At 38.4% G+C, this 19,498-nt stretch overlaps 2 protein-coding genes, 1 long non-coding RNA gene and 1 pseudogene across 5 annotated transcripts; 3 read left to right on the top strand and 1 right to left on the bottom strand.

The window, feature by feature from the left end:
• Nucleotides 1–1,016: 1,016 nt before the first annotated feature.
• bdkrb1 (bradykinin receptor B1) lies at nucleotides 1,017–2,628 on the top strand. Its single transcript, XM_076877884.1, has 2 exons — nucleotides 1,017–1,106; nucleotides 1,550–2,628. The coding sequence occupies exon 2, from the start codon at nucleotides 1,558–1,560 to the stop codon at nucleotides 2,626–2,628; it is 1,071 nt and encodes a 356-aa protein (XP_076733999.1). The 5' UTR covers nucleotides 1,017–1,106; nucleotides 1,550–1,557.
• Nucleotides 2,629–6,753: 4,125 nt separating this feature from the next.
• On the top strand, nucleotides 6,754–9,824 carry LOC101469423 (B2 bradykinin receptor pseudogene; annotated as a pseudogene).
• A 1,368-nt stretch (nucleotides 9,825–11,192) lies between these two features.
• On the top strand, nucleotides 11,193–16,664 carry LOC101486926 (B2 bradykinin receptor). 3 transcript variants are annotated; one of them, XM_076877681.1, is made up of 3 exons: nucleotides 11,193–11,341; nucleotides 12,192–12,253; nucleotides 14,177–16,664. In XM_076877681.1, exon 3 carries the CDS (start codon nucleotides 14,205–14,207, stop codon nucleotides 15,150–15,152), a length of 948 nt encoding a protein of 315 aa, XP_076733796.1. In that variant the 5' UTR covers nucleotides 11,193–11,341; nucleotides 12,192–12,253; nucleotides 14,177–14,204; the 3' UTR covers nucleotides 15,153–16,664. The 3 variants fall into 3 exon arrangements, with proteins under 3 accessions (XP_076733796.1, XP_076733795.1, XP_004540434.1); XM_076877680.1 differs by lacking the exon at nucleotides 11,193–11,341 and adding an exon at nucleotides 11,401–11,635; XM_004540377.6 differs by lacking the exon at nucleotides 11,193–11,341 and adding an exon at nucleotides 11,401–11,673.
• LOC143414046 (uncharacterized) lies at nucleotides 12,874–14,045 on the bottom strand. The gene is made up of 2 exons (XR_013094613.1): nucleotides 13,712–14,045; nucleotides 12,874–13,120 (listed from the first exon to the last, which is right to left on the bottom strand). It is a non-coding gene; the product is annotated as an uncharacterized LOC143414046 (long non-coding RNA).
• Nucleotides 16,665–19,498: the final 2,834 nt, after the last annotated feature.

Genomic DNA, 19,498 nt, shown 5'->3' with positions numbered 1-19,498 from the left:
AACCAAAGCTAATTCCCTGAGTTTGTTTTTGCTGCCCTCCTGTGTTCTCTGTGTCAAATCTGCATTCCTGTTTCCTGTTTATAGCATAACTAAAGTTGGTTCGGTTGACTAAACAATTAAGTGTAAAAGTTGGTTGTGCTGTTACTGGTGAGAGCTGCTCTACATGATTTTAAAAGTGTCTCATTTTCCTTGATATCAAATGCAAAATGTGTCTCTATGTCTACTGTTGCCTTCCTCCCCAGTGTTGATAATTTGTAGTGTTTTCATGAGAAATAGAGAGCATGGGAGCTAACTAAACCCCACCTACCATAGTTCCAGGTGGCAGATCAAGCGTGTGCATCTAACCTTATTGCCCAAGGAGATTACTTCTGATTGGATCACTCACCATCTTGCCCCCCCTTTCCCCACTACTTAATTAGTTCTGATTGGATCTCGTCTCTCCAGAACATATTTATGACAGTTTTAATCCCCATGCATTATTTTTATTTAGTTATTGTCTTGTTTTCATCAGACAAAAAATGTTCTTTGGTAAAAACTGTGATGAAAATTATTGATAAATAACATTAAGACTGGTCCTGCACTGTTTCTCTAGGTGTGGGCCTCCTTTGTTTTGTATTATAGTGTGAGTGCAGGATTAAAGCAGTTTTTTCTTATTTATTTCTGTCTTTTGTGTTCAGCATTTTGGTCCAAATCCAACAGTATCATGACATAAATAATTGTTAAAGTTTAAATAAAACCCTGCTTTCTTTGGTATATGTCATTAGTTTCTAACTATCTGTGATAATAATAGTAGTATTTTCACACACTATGAACTGGAATGTCCAAAGTCTGCATTTTCTCTCCAAGACATGCTACATTACGCCACCGTACTCCACTGCAGTTTTAGCTGCTGCTCATAAATGAGCACCGTCCAAATTTTGACTCTTTGATAAACAACTTGATATATTCAACTAGTGGTGTGGAAGAATGCAACTATATACAAAACGCCCATAGCAGCCTCGTTGTGTACTTTACCAGGAGCCCGTGAGCACAGTTAAGCCCATCTCAGACGTGTTATCTGTTATTACAACTTTGACCATCGGAGTAACATTTTGGTGAAACATACGGTAAGAACTTTTTTAATTCCTTTTCAGTATTTGATGCTTAAAAGAAAAACAAAATAAAATGTGGCAATCAGTCTTTTCAAAGTAGTCATCCACTGATTAAATTAGAAGAAAAGATGCAATACACAACACAGAAGATCTACCTGTGATTTTTTTTTCTTGGCTCTTGAGTGTTTTTTAACACAGAAAAATAATCATCTTCCTTTTCTGGGGCTGTTTGCTTCCTCCCCAGAGCTGAACTTTCTTAACTGGATAAAAGAAAGTCATAAAATTAGCCACCCATTGATTGTTTATATAAGCTGTTTTATGTTCAGTTCCTTGTTTAGCTTCAAATTTGAATTCCTACGTAGCACATTTCTTTAATGATGGATTTTAAATGGTTAGCTTTAATCTTTAATGATAACATTGTACTGAAGGTTTATGAATATTTATTTTTTCCTACTCAGTGGAGCCAATGGAACTCACAACTGTGCCGACAGTGTTGACTGAAAATAGCAGCTTGTCTCCAGTCACTGCAGAATGGGAGCTTATCCACACCATCATCCCCCCATACATCTTCACCATATCCCTGGCAGGTCTACTCTTTAACAGCTTTGTGCTGGTGGTGTTTTTTGCCCACAAAGATCGACTGACTGTAGCAGAGATCTATCTGAGCAACATGGCGCTGGCTGACTTTATTCTACTGTGTAGCCTTCCTTTCTGGGCAATGAATATCCTCAATGAGTTCAACTGGCCATATGGAGAGGCCTTGTGCAAAATCGTCAACGCCCTAATCATCATCAATTTCTACACCAGCATCTTCACTCTGGTCATGATTAGCATCGATCGCTATATAGCATTTGTGAAGCCCATGAAGGCCAGCTGGCTGAGACGGACGCTCTACGCCAAGGTGATCTGCTTCATCCTGTGGATATTAGGGGTCTTACTGAGCACACCGACAATAGCTCACAGAAAGGTGAAGTTCTTTGAGGACTATGAGACCACATCCTGCGTTCTGGATTACACCCATGACAGCTATTGGAAGCTGGCCCATCAGATTGTGATAAATGTGGTGGGCTTTGTTCTTCCTGTTTTGGTCATTGTTTTCAGCAGTGGAAATATAATCAAGGTTTTATCTGAGAGGAGGGAAAGTGTTGGTTTTCATCACACCAGTGATAAAAAGGCCACTGTGTTAGTGTATGCTGTTACACTGGTGTTTTTACTATGCTGGGGTCCCTTCCAGGTAATTACCTTTCTTGACATTCTCTGTGATGTCAATGTGCTGGATGAGAAGCTGTGGTCTGACTCTCTGGATATAGGAAGGCAGCTCTCAGCATATCTAGCCTTTCTCAACAGTGTCTTAAACCCTTTGTTGTATGTCTTCTCAGGGCAGTACTTTAGAAAGAAGGTTAGCGCCATCTACAGAAAGACTAGATATCAACGCAGAGGATCAGACATGACCACATATCAACTCTCTGCTGTGTCCACTTACATCAACAGAACAGAGCAAATTAAACCTGTGGTCATTGTTAATGCCAAAGAATAAAATGTGTCTCATACTGATGGCATCTACTTTTCTTTTGCTGCTTATGTATAAAATGACCAAAAAAAAAAGGATATGTTTCTAAAACTATTATGTCATTAGACTTAACACAATAATAATGCTGTTATGTGGCTAATCGGCACTATCAGATGATGTTTATTGCTGTGCATGAGGAAATAATGTAAGTAATGGACAGACACTGCAGGAGAAATAGACTGAAATGCATTTACAGTCTGCATAATGACATTTTTGTCTTGCATTGTGGACAAACAGCATCTGTTTCTTTGACATGTTATATGGATTTATAGCAACAGACTTCTCAGTTTAACTTTGTTTGTCTTTTACGTCTTTAAATTTAAATATTTTGACATATTAGTCAGTATTTATTTATTCATTGTAAACCAAATATTTATATCTTATGGCTTTTGTCTTTCGGGTTATCAACATATGGTCATGTCCATTTTATCTAAATCAAATAACAATCCAAGCAATGTCAGACCCTTTTTATTTAGACCAATGTACTGCTTTATTCATGCCATTTCCTTTGCCTGCTACGCCTTCCTGGAAGATTCTTGGAAAAAACTGTTTACTGTTAGGAGGAAAACCTTTTTTTCCTCACTCATGTTGTTAAAGAAACTGTGGACAATGCTCAGATAGTTTATGTGTTTCCATATGTTGTTAACACATTATAAGTAACCGACTTTAGCAGACTCCCAAACAGCCTGCCTCACAATTTTCATTTCACCGGTACATGATGCTACTTGCTTCTGGGTGTTAATTCTGTCAACTCATTAAACTTTTAAGCTAAGAGGAAATACTGTGGGTGGGGCTAAATGTTGCTGTAGCTTTCTTGCCTTCACCTAACATTAGACCTTCCCAAAATAAAAAAAAATACTTAGCACCCACCACAGTGCACAACTGCCCCATGACTATTTTTCCAGTGCAGTTAAATGTTCTAATGAAATACTCAAGTGGCTTTATTTTTTAAATGGTGCTATCTAGCAAACAATGTATGGTATTGTATTTGTTATGTAATCTGATGTGCAGTGTGACAGTTTATCTGAAAGTGGCCTAGTCCATCTCTCTGTCCAGCTGAAGACAGGACTGTCACAGATGTTGCATTATGCATTTTGGGTGTTCAGTAATTTTCACTCTCAGAGCTGATGTTACACATGGCCTGTATTTTTATAGTGCTTTTACTAGTCCCACCTAGGGACCCCAAAGCGCTTTACACACCCAGTCATCCACCCATTCACACACTGGTGGAGGCAAGCTACAGTTGTAGCCACAGCTGCCCTGGGGCAGACATAAGTATTTAAAATCAGTTAATTATGTTTACTCAGTCAAACTATTTATTGGTGTTATTTGGTTATTTAGGCAACTGTATTCATTTAGATATAATGGTTTGTCTCATTATGTAATGCCTATCAGGTTATCACAATAATTATCAGAATATGTACATACCTGTTCCTATTTTTGTTGCTTTTTACATTCTGTATATGACTGAAAATAAATATAATAGAACTATAACTCACCAAAAACCAGTACACTACTTTTTCTTAGCTATTTCTGTTTTGATTTGCTTTAGTCTCTCTGCTTTGAAGACAGTTGCACAATGCAGTGACAGTTATTTAGCATTGCAAGTTTTCAGCCATTCAGTAGGCATGTAGACATGTCAGAGCAGGAAAAGATCTGGCAAAGCAGAACATTGTTCTTCTCAGGTATTTCAGTCTGTGGAAAAACAGAAGACGTGTGCTCTTTTTTTACCTACTACCAAAAGGGCCACGTGTTCCAGCGGACAACATAATGGCCTCCTGACTCCAACTTTACTGTGAAAAACATGTTAGTAAATCAGCATGCACAAAACCAGAACCCAGAAGCATCGAAATGGACTTCAATCAGGTTTTTGTTTTGTCTCTGTACTTGTGTGTTTTTCTCTTGTGATGTCAATGTGACATCTGTGAATAAATCCTAGTTTTCCTGGTTGTCTGGCTAAAGCATTCTTTAAGCATATGGTCATAGAAACAGTTGAGCTGCGATACAAAGTGTCACAAATTTTTGGGACATTTGTCAGATCTTCACATTTTATATTATTCAGAATTAATTTGGCAAAGCCTATGCTGGTATATTCACAATCCGAATTATGCTAGGGTATCCTGTAATTGAGTTTTAGGATATTTTAGAAATTAGAAGTTTGGCTGCTAAATACTCAAATATTGACTCTATCTCCACTTTTCTGCTGTTTGGTTTCGGGCTTGTGCAGCATGCACTGAGTCTATAGTGCTAAGAAAATGTTGCTTTGCGAGAAGCCGCTGTGGGACAGCCTTATAACAACTGTGAAATACAATTAAAAGATCCTTAAGATCCATCCTTTAAAAAAATAGAAAAAAAACAAAACAATACCTGGTGCTTCTCACTCATCATGTGCTCCTTCGTCTTCTGTTACTGTCAGCAGTGACTATCGTATCTATCGAGCTATGTTCTTCTGGTCTTTGTCAGGACCTGTTCTGAGTCTCCGCGCTCTTATTAAACTCCTCCACTTATAGAAAGAGAGAGAGAGAGCATGCATTTGAGAGAGACAGACAGAGAGAGAGAGTTAACAAACATTACCATTATTCTGGTCCCACATGATGCTTGTAAATGCACGAGACCACATTTAGTAAGTTGTCAGGAGCACCTGACCTAATGCTCTGATCTCTACAGACTTACAAACTGAATTTAAAAAGTACACACACACACACAGTTAAGTAAATTTAGTGCAATGATACACATAATGCTACTGAACGAGGAAAAGTAGAGGATTGGCTGAATGAATGGAGGAGGGGGTGGCAAAACATCGAGTCATCTCATATCATCAAAGACATCTGACATCACTTTAATGTCAGTTTATTTTCTCCTTCAAGTGAGCAAGTGGGGCAGAGTCAGAAAACAACTGCAACTGGAGTTACTGGGAGGGTGTAGCTGGCTAGATTGATGTGTTCTTTTTTCCATCTAGAGAACAGACTCTTTTCCCTAAAAGGTATGCATGAGCCTTATTTGGCTTGGTTTATACTTGTCTGTGTTTTTCTCTGTGGTTAAAATATTTATCAACAGCACAGATTTAGAAACATGATGTCTGACAGTGTAAACATGTCACGATATAGACTGGAGATCATTAACTGGAATTGTCTCTGCATGTTTAGTGTTATAGTCATTATCTTAAGCCAAATGCACTCAGAAGATTTACGCTGAAACAAACTCCAAACACATGTAAAAAGGAGGGTTTGTATTTTGTTATGTTTTTGTTTTAATCTTTATGCATTTAGAATTAATTTAGGAAGAATGTGGCTGCAACTGATGGTGAGGATATGCAGAAAATGAGGTTGCTATAAATATCAGTGACTCAGGTCAGTCCTGATAAACAGTAATCAGTTATTAGAAACGTAGATGTGCTTGTATTGTACTGTTGGAACTTTAAATGACTGATAATGGAAAGGGCTCTGCATGTAAAATAGAAAGGTATTCTCTTTTTTGTCATTACATGTTTATAAGCAAAGAAAAAGACACACAAATAAGTACTTAATAGAGGTAGACTGGTATTATCAGTTCGAATAATAGCCAAAATTATAGCTATAATAGCTATAATAACATAATATAATAGCTGGTTATTTTTCTTAATAGAAAAACATTATTACAGATGTTTCTCTGGGAAGAAGGAAAAATTCAAAAATATCTTGTTGCAATGGTTGTGGCACCCATGGTTTGATGATAGATTAAGCAAAAGCGCCTCATCAAAATTCAACTAACACACAAGAACGCTTGTTATTCAAAACAATTATTAATCTCTTAATTTTGCAGATACACTTTCGGTTAATTGGTGACTTTAAATAGGCTGTGATTTTAAATGTGACTGTAAGTGTGAATTAATGGTCTCTCTCAGCCACAGTTTTTGTGTTTTTGAGTCAAATTCTTTGCAAAATAAATGAAAATGTAGCAGCAGTATTTTGCATTATATATCAGTGTTACTCGTAATTATGTGTATCTCTGTACTGTGCGCCATCAAAATAACATAATGTTCTCACATCAAACTGTTTTTAGAATAATATTTTATATTTTATTTGCTGTCCTCTGTTTTTCTGCAGCATCCATTCCAACTCTTACTCTGTCAAGATGTCTGGAAACCAAAGCAACACAAGTGAAAACCATTGTATTGTTGACAACAACAGCTTGATCTTCACTCTGGTTCCACCCTACATCCTGGTCATCAGTGTGCTTGGAATCATCTTTAATGTGTTTGTGCTGATGGTTTTCTGCCTCCACAAGAAGGCCTGCACTGTGGCTGAGATATACCTCAGCAACTTGGCTGGAGCTGACCTTGCTCTGGTGTGCTTTTTGCCCTTCTGGGCTGAATATACAAGAAAGGGATTTGACTGGCCTTTCAGTGAAAGCCTGTGCAAAGTGACATCAGCTGTTATCTACATGAATGCGTTCTGCAGTATTTACTTCCTTGTTCTGGTTAGCATAGATCGTTATGTGGCACTGGTGCACCCGCTTTCCCATGAGAGGATACGCAGGCCGTTTTACGCCAAACTGGGATGTCTGTTTGTGTGGGGTCTTGGCTTGGTCTTTGCTCTCCCCGTGTTCATCTACAGGAAGTTAGAATTCAAACCTCAGTCAAATCTTACTCAATGTTCACTTGACTTACCACAAAATCAATATATGGCATCTGAGGTGATAACCATAATTTTCAGCTTCATCATCCCTATTATCATTATTTCCTTCTGCACTGTCAGAATTTTTCAGTCACTGAATAACAGGCTAATGGAGGGTTTAAACTCTAAGAAAATGGAGCAGAAGGCTACCACTCTCATCCTGGCAGTTCTCCTGGCATTCCTGATCTGCTGGGTGCCATTCCACGTGACAAAGATACTAGATGTGCTCCAAAACACTGGCATTCTGAAATGCCACATCACACTGACCATCGTCCAACAGATCTCTACGTACTTTGCCTTCTTCAACAGTGTCCTTAACCCCATTCTCTACGTCATTGCTGGAAATAACTTCAGAAGAAGAACTAAGGAACTCTCCAAGCAGTGGAACAATAAGACTACAGAAACATTCAGCCTCATGTCAACTCGCATAACGACTCTGAGGCTGACAAAGTCTCAAGCTACTCTCTGATCTTTTGAGTTTTGATGTGTGCTTTGGTTATTTTAAATTAACTGGGTAATTATTCACCCAAGCATGAGAAAAAATTTTTTTTAGGCAATCTAAATATATAGGGTTTATTTAACATTGTTCATTACACTGTATCTCCAGAAAGTAGTAGTAAGGTTTGAGTGCCTTGAGGGGTGCTGCTATTTTTTTCCCCTAATTCTATGCACATACAATACCAGGAATTTGGTGGATATCCATATTAAAGAAGCATATTTGAAAGTAACGCACAGTCTCTTGAGCATTTAGAGTCTTGGTTCTGCATAATGTCAGTGAGAGTGATATCCTTGATATTATCATCTCAGGTATACAGCTCTGGCTGTGAGCACAGCAGTCCCAACCACCTACTATTTAAGTCATGCTCAGAATAAAGTTGGCTTAGAGAGAAGAAGCTGCAACAGCAAGAATGAACTAAGAGGCTTCACTAAAAGCCAAGATAAATAAGGATTAACTAGGACTGTTAATCAGGCAAAGTTAGAAGACGCACACATACAGACGCACACACACACACAAATATAATCCACATCTCTTGTTTTACATCAAAAGTTCAAGCAACAAGGGTGGGGTTGCTTTCAAAGCCAAGGATCCGGTATAGCTTCGGTATAACAGGATCTGAGACGCGAATCTGAATCTGCCATTCTACTGCTTTATTTTTTTTTTCAGTTATATTTTATTAGATATGCTTTCAGATCTAATGCAATAATAACACTGCTACATAATTGAATAGCATTACCACATTTATTCTCTATTACATAAGTAATGGACACAAGCTAATATAATGGAACGACTATACAAAGGAGATGAAAGAAGGTTAACAGCGTTAAAAGCATTAACACAAGATTTTAATGGTTAGATGTTCCACACTGTACATGTGAGTGGTTGTGTATTAATATGTCTCTGTGCTGCAACATTATGCGGTTTTACTGCTACCGATTGGAATACTTTAGTGATGAACTGTAAACCACTAAACCTGTTGTGCTGCGCAGTATTACTTACTGTTGTGTATTACATTGTAAAGAATTCCTTTCCTACTCCTGTGACTCCAAAAAGACATTTAACCTACCAATACTGAAGAACTACCTGCACACTGTATTAATCTTTGCATGTATGTAACAGTATATGAAAAACAGCGAATTGTATGCCTCGTACTCAAACTCCGCTTTTAGTGGCAGCTTCTGTGTATGTATTGTGAAACATTTATACAGTGAACTTGCGATATATCACCTTGCTAGATCAGTGTAAATACAAAAACTCAATAATCCTCATTTACTGGCATCTTCTGTAGTCCGCTGTGGTAAATAAATGTCTACACACCAGGGAACTTTAAATTCTAAATCAAAAATAATGTTTTAAATTAAACGCACATCCCCTTTTAAGTTACACTATGTGAGTTATTAGATATTTTATACTTTGGATTAGTTGGTGATTTCAGCTTGGCAGTTGTGGTGAATGTGGGTCTTAATGTAAATCTGTGTTGGCCCAGTCCAGTGTGGATTCCCCGTATGACAGCTGGGATAGACTCCAGTCCTCATATGTCCCAGAACTAGATGAATGGTTAAAAGAATAGATGGATGGCTATGGTTCTCAGCACCTCTGATAAGCCTTTATTTGGTAAGCTGTGATTGATTAAACTACAAAGGATTAACAAACTCCAGGCGTACCTGTCCACTCAGTGGCAGGCTTTGAACTGTCAACAGGCAGCTGTTACAATGTAAACAGCAGGCAGATCTCTGTCAGTATCGGATTTATCTCATGGACATATTGGCACATCCCAGTAAATTTAACAGAATACACTGAACCACACGGGGACTATTGAAATAACATGATATAAATATTAATTTTCTTAAAAGTTCTGTCCATGTAAATGTTACTTTTTTGGGGATTAAACATGAACATAAAATAATGGTTTCATTTGAGAGAAAATTGCATGTGTCAAAGTGGAGTATTTTCTGTTTGTTTAGTGTAAATGTCTTCATATCGCTATGATACAGAATAAAGGAAGTGATTTTGGGTTGAGCTCTAGTACTCTATTAATCTATTAATCTCTATTAATCTAATACTATTTTCCTTCTGTCACTGGAGTCTCCCTTTCCAGCTAGCTTCCCCTGTTGCAACTGTGTCCTACAAAAACCCATTCATTCCCGTTTTCTCTCCCCCTTTATATAGATGGGCTCAAATCATCACCAATCAACCACTCCCTGCAGTAATCTCCAAATGGCTGACTGCTTGACTAGAGGGGAATCTCCACTCCCACATAGGTATGGCCTATAGCTCACCCGAAAACACAAAATTATGCAATAATTGAAATGGAAAATAATGCCAACCCAATGTTTAGTGAGAGATTCTCTCAATTATTCCACCAACTGATAACAATAGTATTTTCATTCTGAGCTTAATCAAACAGTTCAAACGCCTTTTCAGATGTTATGTTCACAGAAGGCCCGAGTCTATAAAGGTCCATAAAACAATACCTGAACCAACACCATAAAAATGAACCATGCAAAGAGACAAAGTGCTACTTGAAGTGGAAAAAACAAAGACTGCATTGACTGAAAAGCAGAAGAGCTGGCTAAAGAGTGAGTCATTATATATTAGTTTAAATTCAGTTTACTTTCTCTTTTAAGTAAGAAAAACACAGCTATTTAGTAGGAATTCGTTTGGCCTTTTTTTTCCACCTGGAGAACAGATTCTTTTGCCTGCAAGCCAAACTTAATTTTGGTTGTTTTTTAATCCTTCATGTTTCTGCCTTTCTGCTCTGCAAAGGGGATTAACAAGTCAACACTAACAGGGTTTTTCAGCTTTTTGCCATTACTTGTTCAAAACTTTAAAAACACCCTTCAATTAACTTACACGCTGTGCAAATTAAGAAACTTGCACAGCGCGATGGGTGTGGCCCTGTCAGCTGCTGGTCACGCCTAGGTTCTCACACACCTACTTCTGACCAAGCTCGTCTGGGCAGCTACTTAACAGAGCGATGGAGCTTTCTCCAGCGCAGGATTTGTTAGTCCAGGAAGTACAGATCGTGTTTGCCCGCAGGGGTCAGTGTCTAACGGCTGCTTCCATTGTTTTCCCTGCAGGAGGAGCGTGGAGAAGAAGGACAGCACAGCACGCACAGGGTGTGCAGAGTCACCGGGGAGCACGAACACGGACGCCACTGGAAGACGCACACGGGAGTCTTGGGGAGCGCGGGGATTAGTTTGGCATCAGTATTTACCACACTGTAAATAAACGCACTGTACACACAGACCTCTGCCCCTGGGTCCTCCTTTCCCTCACAACCCCAGACCATGACAATAATGTGCATAAAAGCACTCATCTGAGGTTTGTTTTTAAATGCTTGATATCTATTGAAGCCAGTATTACATATTGAATCAGAATCTGGCATTAATCTAAGACACTAAGACATTTCGGTGTTCGGACCGGTCTGAGGAAAGACGAGAAACGCTTTTAAAGCTGAAGCGCTGCGGTCGGGATTTAATGAGGTGCAGTGCCAGTTTTACGATGGAAGGTGTGGTCACAGCAGGTATTTTGGTGGCTTACCTTATTGGTGAAGTATTTGTAGGAGTGTTTTCTTTACGGGTTAAAAAAAAACTTTCGGAGGAGAATATTTAAAAGAAGCATGCAAACCTGATTTGCTAGATTTCCTGGACACTAAATGTAACTTTGAAAAAAAAAAAAAACACCTCTTACTGTTGATTATGGAGCTGAAGTGTTCATTTATTTGGAATAAGATGAGGAAATATTATCAGCGTGCGTAACTGTGACGGATGGATCCCTCTAAGCTGTGAGCGCGGGGACAAAACTTTTGCTCTGTTCTGTAAGTCTCGACGGAATCCCAACCTTGCGTTTTTAGAGGTGGGTACTTCCTGCTCTTAAGTAGTAATACTAGAATTTTATTAAAAACCGGCTCTGTTTTTTTTTTTCTCAGCACCACACAGGGATTTTTATGTTGTTGTTTTTTGTTTGTTTTTTTCTGGCTATGAGAGACAAGCATATCATATTTATAACTGTAGCTGTGATGTCATTATGTTAGCGCGTCGGGTTACTGTCTGAATAATATGGGTAATTTAGGCTATAATAGGTTTCTGCAACCTCACAGCTCGTAGAATAAGCAGTGGAATAATATGGACTACAATACACTACAATAATATGCTCATGTTCAGATGATGGAGTAGTTTGGAATAAACTCACCGCTGGATAAATCTGTGCTGCACCTGAGTCTCAGTCCTCAGAATCTCACAAGTTTCTAAGAAGAGTTCATCCTTAGACAAAACCATATTTCTTCTTCTTGCTCTCATTTACCTTAACTGCTAGACTGTTTTCATAGAGAAACAGGTTTAAAACCTGCACTTACACTGTAATATTTCTTTCAGGACTTCATTGACACCTCTACTTTAACTCATCGGGCGTGCTTGTTTTTGAGTCTCTGCTCTTGGTAGGTAATTACTGAAATTAACTGACAACATCTTTGTATATAAATTAAGGCACTGTTATGGGAGATCACCCCAACAACCTTTCACTCACATGGGTACATTTTTGCAACTGTACCATCATCATGTCACTTGCCCCTGCGGATTTTAGTCTTAAAGTCGACACTGTTCCTTTTTTAGTAAACCCCCACAGTAGCTTTTAATGCCAAAAGACAGTTTTATAGATTAAATCTACCCCTAAATATAACGATGACAGCTTTGACCACTCACTTTGTCTTTATTAACTTCCATGCATGCACAGTAAATCCAGCATGTCCAAATTAACACTGTCGGATTTGATTTCAACACTATTAAAGTGTCTATATGGGTCCACACCAGAGAGTGTTAATTTAACTCTTTTTGGAGAGTTGGTACGTTAACTCTGATTTAGTGTTAAACACCAAATCTGTCTGGAGTTGATAATTTAACACTTGGTGTTAAGAGTTTATATATTAACTCTCAAAGAGTATTTTAGTTTAACTACGTAAGAGTTATCTTCTAATTCATTCTAAAAAGCGGGAATTTTACTGTTCTGAACTTCTAGAAATTTCTTTTGGAAATAAACATTTACTAAAAAGATGCAATGGTTTTTGAAAAACATTTATTCTGAACTGTGCACCACAATTTCAAAACATTTTCTGAAAGATGTAACAGTATACATGTTCTCACTTTCATTAGAATTTTGTTTATCAAAAGGTCTGACATGGTAAATGCAAATAACAGCATTCTCATCACTTATTTCTTGAATACAATATGCATGTCCTTCATTCATCCCTTTGTGGAACTTCAACGCACTTCTGCTCTCCCCCATATTCCATCTTCACAGGCATATCCTGTGTGGAGATCGAATAAAAATTAGTTGACAGTAATTAATGGCACAAATAATCCAGTAAACAATTGCAGCACAGTTAAAAAAAAAAAGGAATCCTCTTTGAGCCATTACTTGTGTAAAGTATTTTCCCAAAAAACAAGGACACAGGCAACAGGTAATACTGAACTAAATGTAAAACCTCAACTTTTTTCATTTTTACCTAAACCGTGTGCACAAAACTCTGGAGGGATCTATGCTAACGTAGAATCCAGTCAGGACGTCTGCTACTGCTGTTTGCTCGTTTTTTTTAGTTTTTTTTTTTATGGGCGATCGTTTTCAGGCTTCAAGTAGCACCATTATACCAACATTTCACATTCTAGACATTGCTTTAGGTGTATTTGACCAAAAGTTTGACTGAAAATTCACATGCAAGCTTTTTTTCAAGGCTGTGGTATTTGCCCGCAAACAATACCTTTCAGCTAGCTAAAACAGAATATTATGCTATCAGCGAGCAACATGGCTAATGCCTTTCACACAGCTTTGTCTCAACTCCAAAGAGCCACAGAAGTAAAAGCTAATAATAATTGAAACAATCTTTGAAAAAATGACTTACCAAGCATGGCAAACAACTCAAATATGTAGAGCAAAATGTTCTGAAACGGCTTCACTTCAGCTTCGATTGGAGCCGTGCTGGGGGCGGAGTCTGTGAATTTACTCTGTTGGTGTCATAGCCCCTCTAGGAGTTCAGAGTTAAGAGGTCAAGAGTTAATGTTTCCATTGTAACACCTCCAGATTTGACAGAGAAACACTCATTTTTAACACTCGATTTTAACTACTATCATTTTACACCTCAGAGTTACATTAAAAGAATGTGACTCTGCTTAGAGTAAAATTAACTCTACTTTTGCAAGGAGACTATTAACACCAAAAAATTTAACACTTTTGAATTTGCTGTGTGGAATACTTTAAGTGTGGATATTTTTTTTCCTCTTTTGAAAGAAAAAAGGAAAAGAAAAATAATTGTGAAAGTTAGCCTACAATAATGTTTTATCTGTACTCTGTTCTCTATTTTCTGCAGTATCCCTGTCAACCTCATCCCTGTAACGATGTCTGGAAACCAAAACAATACAAATTGTACTAATCTTGAGCCAAATAGTTTGATCTTCACTCTGGGTTCATACTACATCCTGGCCATCAGTGTGCTTGGAATCATCTTTAATGCGTTTGTGCTGATGGTTTTCTGCCTCCACAAGAAAGCCTGCACAGTAGCTGAGATCTACTTGAGCAACTTGGCTGGAGCTGACTTTGTTCTGGTGTGCTGTTTGCCCTTCTGGGCTGACTATGTAGGAAAGGGCTTTAATTGGGCTTTCAGTGAGAGCCTGTGCAAAGTGATACCTGCCATAATAAAAATGAATGCACTCTGCAGCATTTACTTCCTTGTTCTGGTTAGCATAGATCGCTATGTGGGGCTGGTGCACCCACTGTCCCATCACAGCATGTGTAGGACATTTTATGCCAAGCTGGCATGTGTAGTTGTGTGGATTCTTGGCGTTATCTTTGCACTCCCCGTATTAATCTACAGGAAGTTAATCCCCAGTACATCAAATATTACTGCATGTGGCATTCTCTTCACTGAAGACCAACATCTAGTATATGAGACAATAACCATAATCTTCAGCTTCGTAATCCCTGTTTCCATTATTTCCCTCTGCGCTGTCAAGATTATTCAAGCACTGAGAAACAGGCTAAAGGGGCATGGGAAGGAGCAGAAAGCCACCACTCTCATCCTGGTAGTTCTTCTGGCATTCCAAATTTGTTGGGGTCCATTCCAGTTGAGCAGGATACTAGATGTGCTTGAACGTGTTGGTATTGTGAGGTGTCACACCATACTTGACATCTACAAACAAATTACTGTGTACTTAGCTTTTTTCAACAGTGTCCTTAACCCCATTCTCTATGTTGCCATTGGGAGAAACTTCCAGAAAAGAGCAAAGGAATTCTTAATGCCACAGAAATACAAGAAAACAAGAAGATCAAGCACACGCTCCTCATGAGCACACCCCACAAGTGTTAAATCTGGAAATGGCTTAAGATAAGCAGGATTGTGACCTTTTGAGTTTTGAGGTGTGCTGCTGTGATTGGTGATTTTATACAATGACAATTATTTATCCAGGCATAAGAACTTTTTTTCTTTTTTCTCTTTTTTTAGCATTTATGTAATGTGAATATATGGGGTTTAATTGTCTATGAAACATTGCTTCTTCAAAAAGTGATATACAGGCATAACATATTTGTTACTTAAATGTGATATATATTTCTGTTTTATAGTGATTTTTGTTCCAATACAATATGAATAACATTTACACTGGCGGATGCTCATATTAAATAAGAACAAAAATATAATATAACAACACAAAATCATATGAAGGACTTGAACAAGGCCAAGTATAAGAGCAGAGAGATGGTAGTGAACTGGTTTTGAATAGGGCAAAAGTTACGCAGTTTTTCTTGCAGGTACCACATTATGTGTTTTTCTTATTTTCTGTCATGTATTTATATTCTTACAGTGGTGGATGCTCATGTTAAACTTAATGTTATCAGTTATCACAGATTACATAGTTTACATTAAACATGATTCATATCTTGAAGTCAGAATATATGCAAGTCTTTTCTTATGTTTATCCATTTTTTCAAATTTCAGTTCAGGATTATTATGTTAAAGCTATTCATTGGCATCCTCCAAATATTCAGTTCGGAGTACCGCTGCTGTACAAGGTGAATGACCTGGTGTATCTCTCTCTCTCTCTATATATATATATATATAAGCCCACTAACAGTCCAGAGACATGCTGTTGGTGGGCTTGAATTTGAGTGCGAATGGTTGTCTGTCTCTATGTGTTAGCCCTGCGACAGACTGGCGACCTGTGCAGGGTGTACACTGCTTCTCGCCTTAAGACAACTGGAATAGGCTCCAGCCCCCTGCGACCCTGAAAAGGGTAAGAGGAAGAGAATGGATGGATGTTTATTTGTCACGGTTCAGGGTCATTTGACCCAGCATTTTCAGTTTCGCATATTTTTCTGTATTATGGTTTGTATTCTGATTCTCTTGTTATGCTTTGTTGATTATTATTATAATTCTATGTTTCAGTTTATTCTGGTTTAGAGTTTTGTTCTTAGGTTTTGTGTCTTGTGCCCTCATGTTTAGTGGAGGTTTAGTTCAATGTCAAGTCTGTGTCTTTGTGAATTGTTTCTTGTTTCCTGTTTTACTTTGAAGGTCCATGTCTTATGTAAGTGTATTCAGTGCTTCCTCCCGTCTCGTCAGGCTCATCAGGTCCAGCTGTGTTCCCCACCTGTATGTAATCTCCCTGTTTTCTTCAGTGTGTATTTAAGTTGTGTCAACTCATGTACTCACTGGTCGGCCTGTGTATAAACCGTGTGTTCTCCCTGCTGTCCTTCTTTCATGTTCAGGTTTGCTGTTTAGATTTCCCCATTATAGATTATCTTTAGTTCCATTTCACCATTTTCACCTTGTGTTTTCTTTTCCAATAAACCTCTTTCGCGTCTCAGCGAGTGCCTGCTCTTGTGTCCTCATTTATTCCCCCACATGACTCACCCTGGTTAGCCGTGACAGTATTATTATTATTGTTATCAACAGTAGTTAGTTGTACTAATAAAAATACAAACCGGATTCCAAAAAAGTTGGGACACTAAACAAATTGCGAATAAAAACTGAATGCAATGATGTGGAGATGGCAAATGTCAATATTTTATTCAGAATAGAACGTAGATGACAGATCAAAAGTTTAATCTGAGATCATTTCAAAGGAAAAATATGTTGATTCAAAATTACACGGTGTCAACAAATCCCAAAAAAGTTGGGACAAGTAGCAATAAGAGGCTGGAAAAAGTACATTTGAGCATAACGAAGAGCTGGAAGAACAATTAACACTAATTAGGTTAATTGGCAACATGATTGGGTATAAAAAGAGCTTCTGAGAGTGGCAGTGTCTCTCAGAAGCCAAGATGGGTAGAGGATCACCAATTCCCACAATGTTGTGCAGAAAGATAGTGGAGCAATAAAGGTGTTACCCAGCGAAAGATTGCACAGACTTTGCAGTTATCATCATCAACTGTGCATAACATCATCCGAAGATTCAGAGAATCTGGAACAATCTCTGTGCGTAAGGCTCAAGGGCGTAAACCCATACTGGATGCCCGTGATCTCCGGGCCCTTAAATGACACTGCACCACAAACAGGAATGCTACTGTAAAGGAAGTCACAGAATGGGCTCAGGAATACTTCCAGAAACCATTGTCAGTGAACACAATCCACCGTGCCATCCGCCGTTGCCAGCTGAAACTCTACAGTGCAAAGAAGAAGCCATTTCTAAGCAAGATCCACAAGCTCAGGCGTTTTCACTGGGCCAGGGATCATTTAAAATGGAGTGTGGCAAAATGGAAGACTGTTCTGTGGTCAGACGAGTCACGATTCAAAGTTCTTTTTGGAAATGTGGGACGCCATGTCATCCGGACCAAAGAGGACAAGAACAACCCAAGTTGTTATCAACGCTCAGTTCAGAAGCCTGCATCTCTGATGGTATGGGGTTGCATGAGTGCGTGTGGCATGGGCAGCTTGCATGTCTGGAAAGGCACCAGCAATGCAGAAAAATATATTCAGGTTCTAGAACAACATATGCTCAAATCCAGACGTCATCTCTTTCAGGGAAGACCCTGCATTTTTCAACAAGATAATGCCAGACCACATTCTGCATCAATCACAACATCATGGCTGCGTAGGAGAAGGATCTGGGTACTGAAATGGCCAGTCTGCAGTCCAGATCTTTCACCTATAGAGAACATTTGGCGCATCATAAAGAGGAAGGTGCGACAAAGAAGGCCCAAGACGATTGAACAGTTAAAGGCCTGTATTAGACAAGAATGGGAGAGCATTCCTATTTCTAAACTTGAGGTCTCCTCTGTCCCCAGATGTCTATTGAGTGTTGTAAGAAGAAGGGGAGATGCCACACAGTGGTGAAAATGGCCTTGTCCCAACTTTTTTGGGATTTGTTGACACCATGACATTTTGAATCACCATATTTTTCCCTTAAAATTATAAATTTTCTCAGTTTCAACTTTTGTTCCATGATTTATGTTCTATTCTGAATAAAATATTGACATTTGCCATCTCCACATCGTTGCATTCAGTTTTTATTCACAATTTGTTTAGTGTCCCAACTTTTTTGGAATCCGGTTTGTAGTAGTGTTGTAGTTACTATTTATCATTTTATCAATGTATCTATTTTTCTTCGTCATTCACAATTCTTGACCCCGGAGGGATCTAAATTAAATGCACTCATACAGCAAATCCCCTCAAGTATGACACATCTCACATTTCCTATTGTTTTTCATCAAATAAGGCAAAGGCAGATGATGTAAGCATTACAGAAAATATAAACACTTACCACATTATTTTTTCATTCTTTATCATAAATCAGCTAAATTATATTGCGTCTCTCTCTCTCTCTCTCTCTCACGCCCTTGTGGTCTCTTCCAAAGAAAAACTTGCAAAAATGTTGGATTCTTGCTTAGTGTATTTACAAGCATCCTCGGCAAATAGGATGTTGTTTTAGTTTTTGGAACGTAGGACTGACAACAGCTGTCAGTCCTATATATAGTAGAAGGATACAGATCCAAATAAAAACATTATGGAGACAGGTTCTGGCCTCTCGAGTGGCTGGTGATAACAAGGCAGGGCAGAACATCCACATCTGGATTGGCACCTTTCAGGTGATTGAGGAGTGAGCTGGTAACAAAGGTTGCAGGATCTCTCTGGGGGCTGGACAGGTGGCCAGAGACAGTATCTTGACAGATGGCTGCTCAGGTCCATGTGGATACACTTGAGTCTGATAGCTGGGACTGCATGAGTTTGAGTTCAGAATTTACACATGATTAACAAGACTGTGATACTCTGGTTCAGCTGTTGTCGATCCTACGTCCAAAAAGTAACAACAACCTCCTATGTGCTGAGGTTGCTTGTAAATACATTAAGCAAGAATACAACATTTTGGTTTGATGACAGACAGTTTTCTTTGGAAGAGCCCACAAGGGCATGACAAATATTTACGTATTTCTGAAGACATTTCTTTAGAAAAATAGAGGAATTAACTACACAGAGGAAGCGATGACGCAGAGAAGATGCATATTTTGTCTAAAATTATTTTGATATCAGTTTTTTCTTTTAAGTTAAGCAAACAAAGACATTAGTAAGAGGTACTAGAAAAGTGTACCTGATGGTTTTATGTTGTCTTTTTCTAGAGACAGAATCTTTTGCCAGCAAAGTATGCACATGTTTAATTTGGCTTGGTTTTCTTTTTTTTTTACTTTTCTGTTTTAACTTTGT

This window comes from Maylandia zebra, linkage group LG19 (genome assembly GCF_041146795.1).
Source record: "Maylandia zebra isolate NMK-2024a linkage group LG19, Mzebra_GT3a, whole genome shotgun sequence".
Taxonomy (NCBI): domain Eukaryota; kingdom Metazoa; phylum Chordata; class Actinopteri; order Cichliformes; family Cichlidae; genus Maylandia; species Maylandia zebra.
The sequence above is the reverse complement of the archived record's forward strand: the minus strand, read 5'-3'. Positions and strand labels throughout refer to the sequence as shown.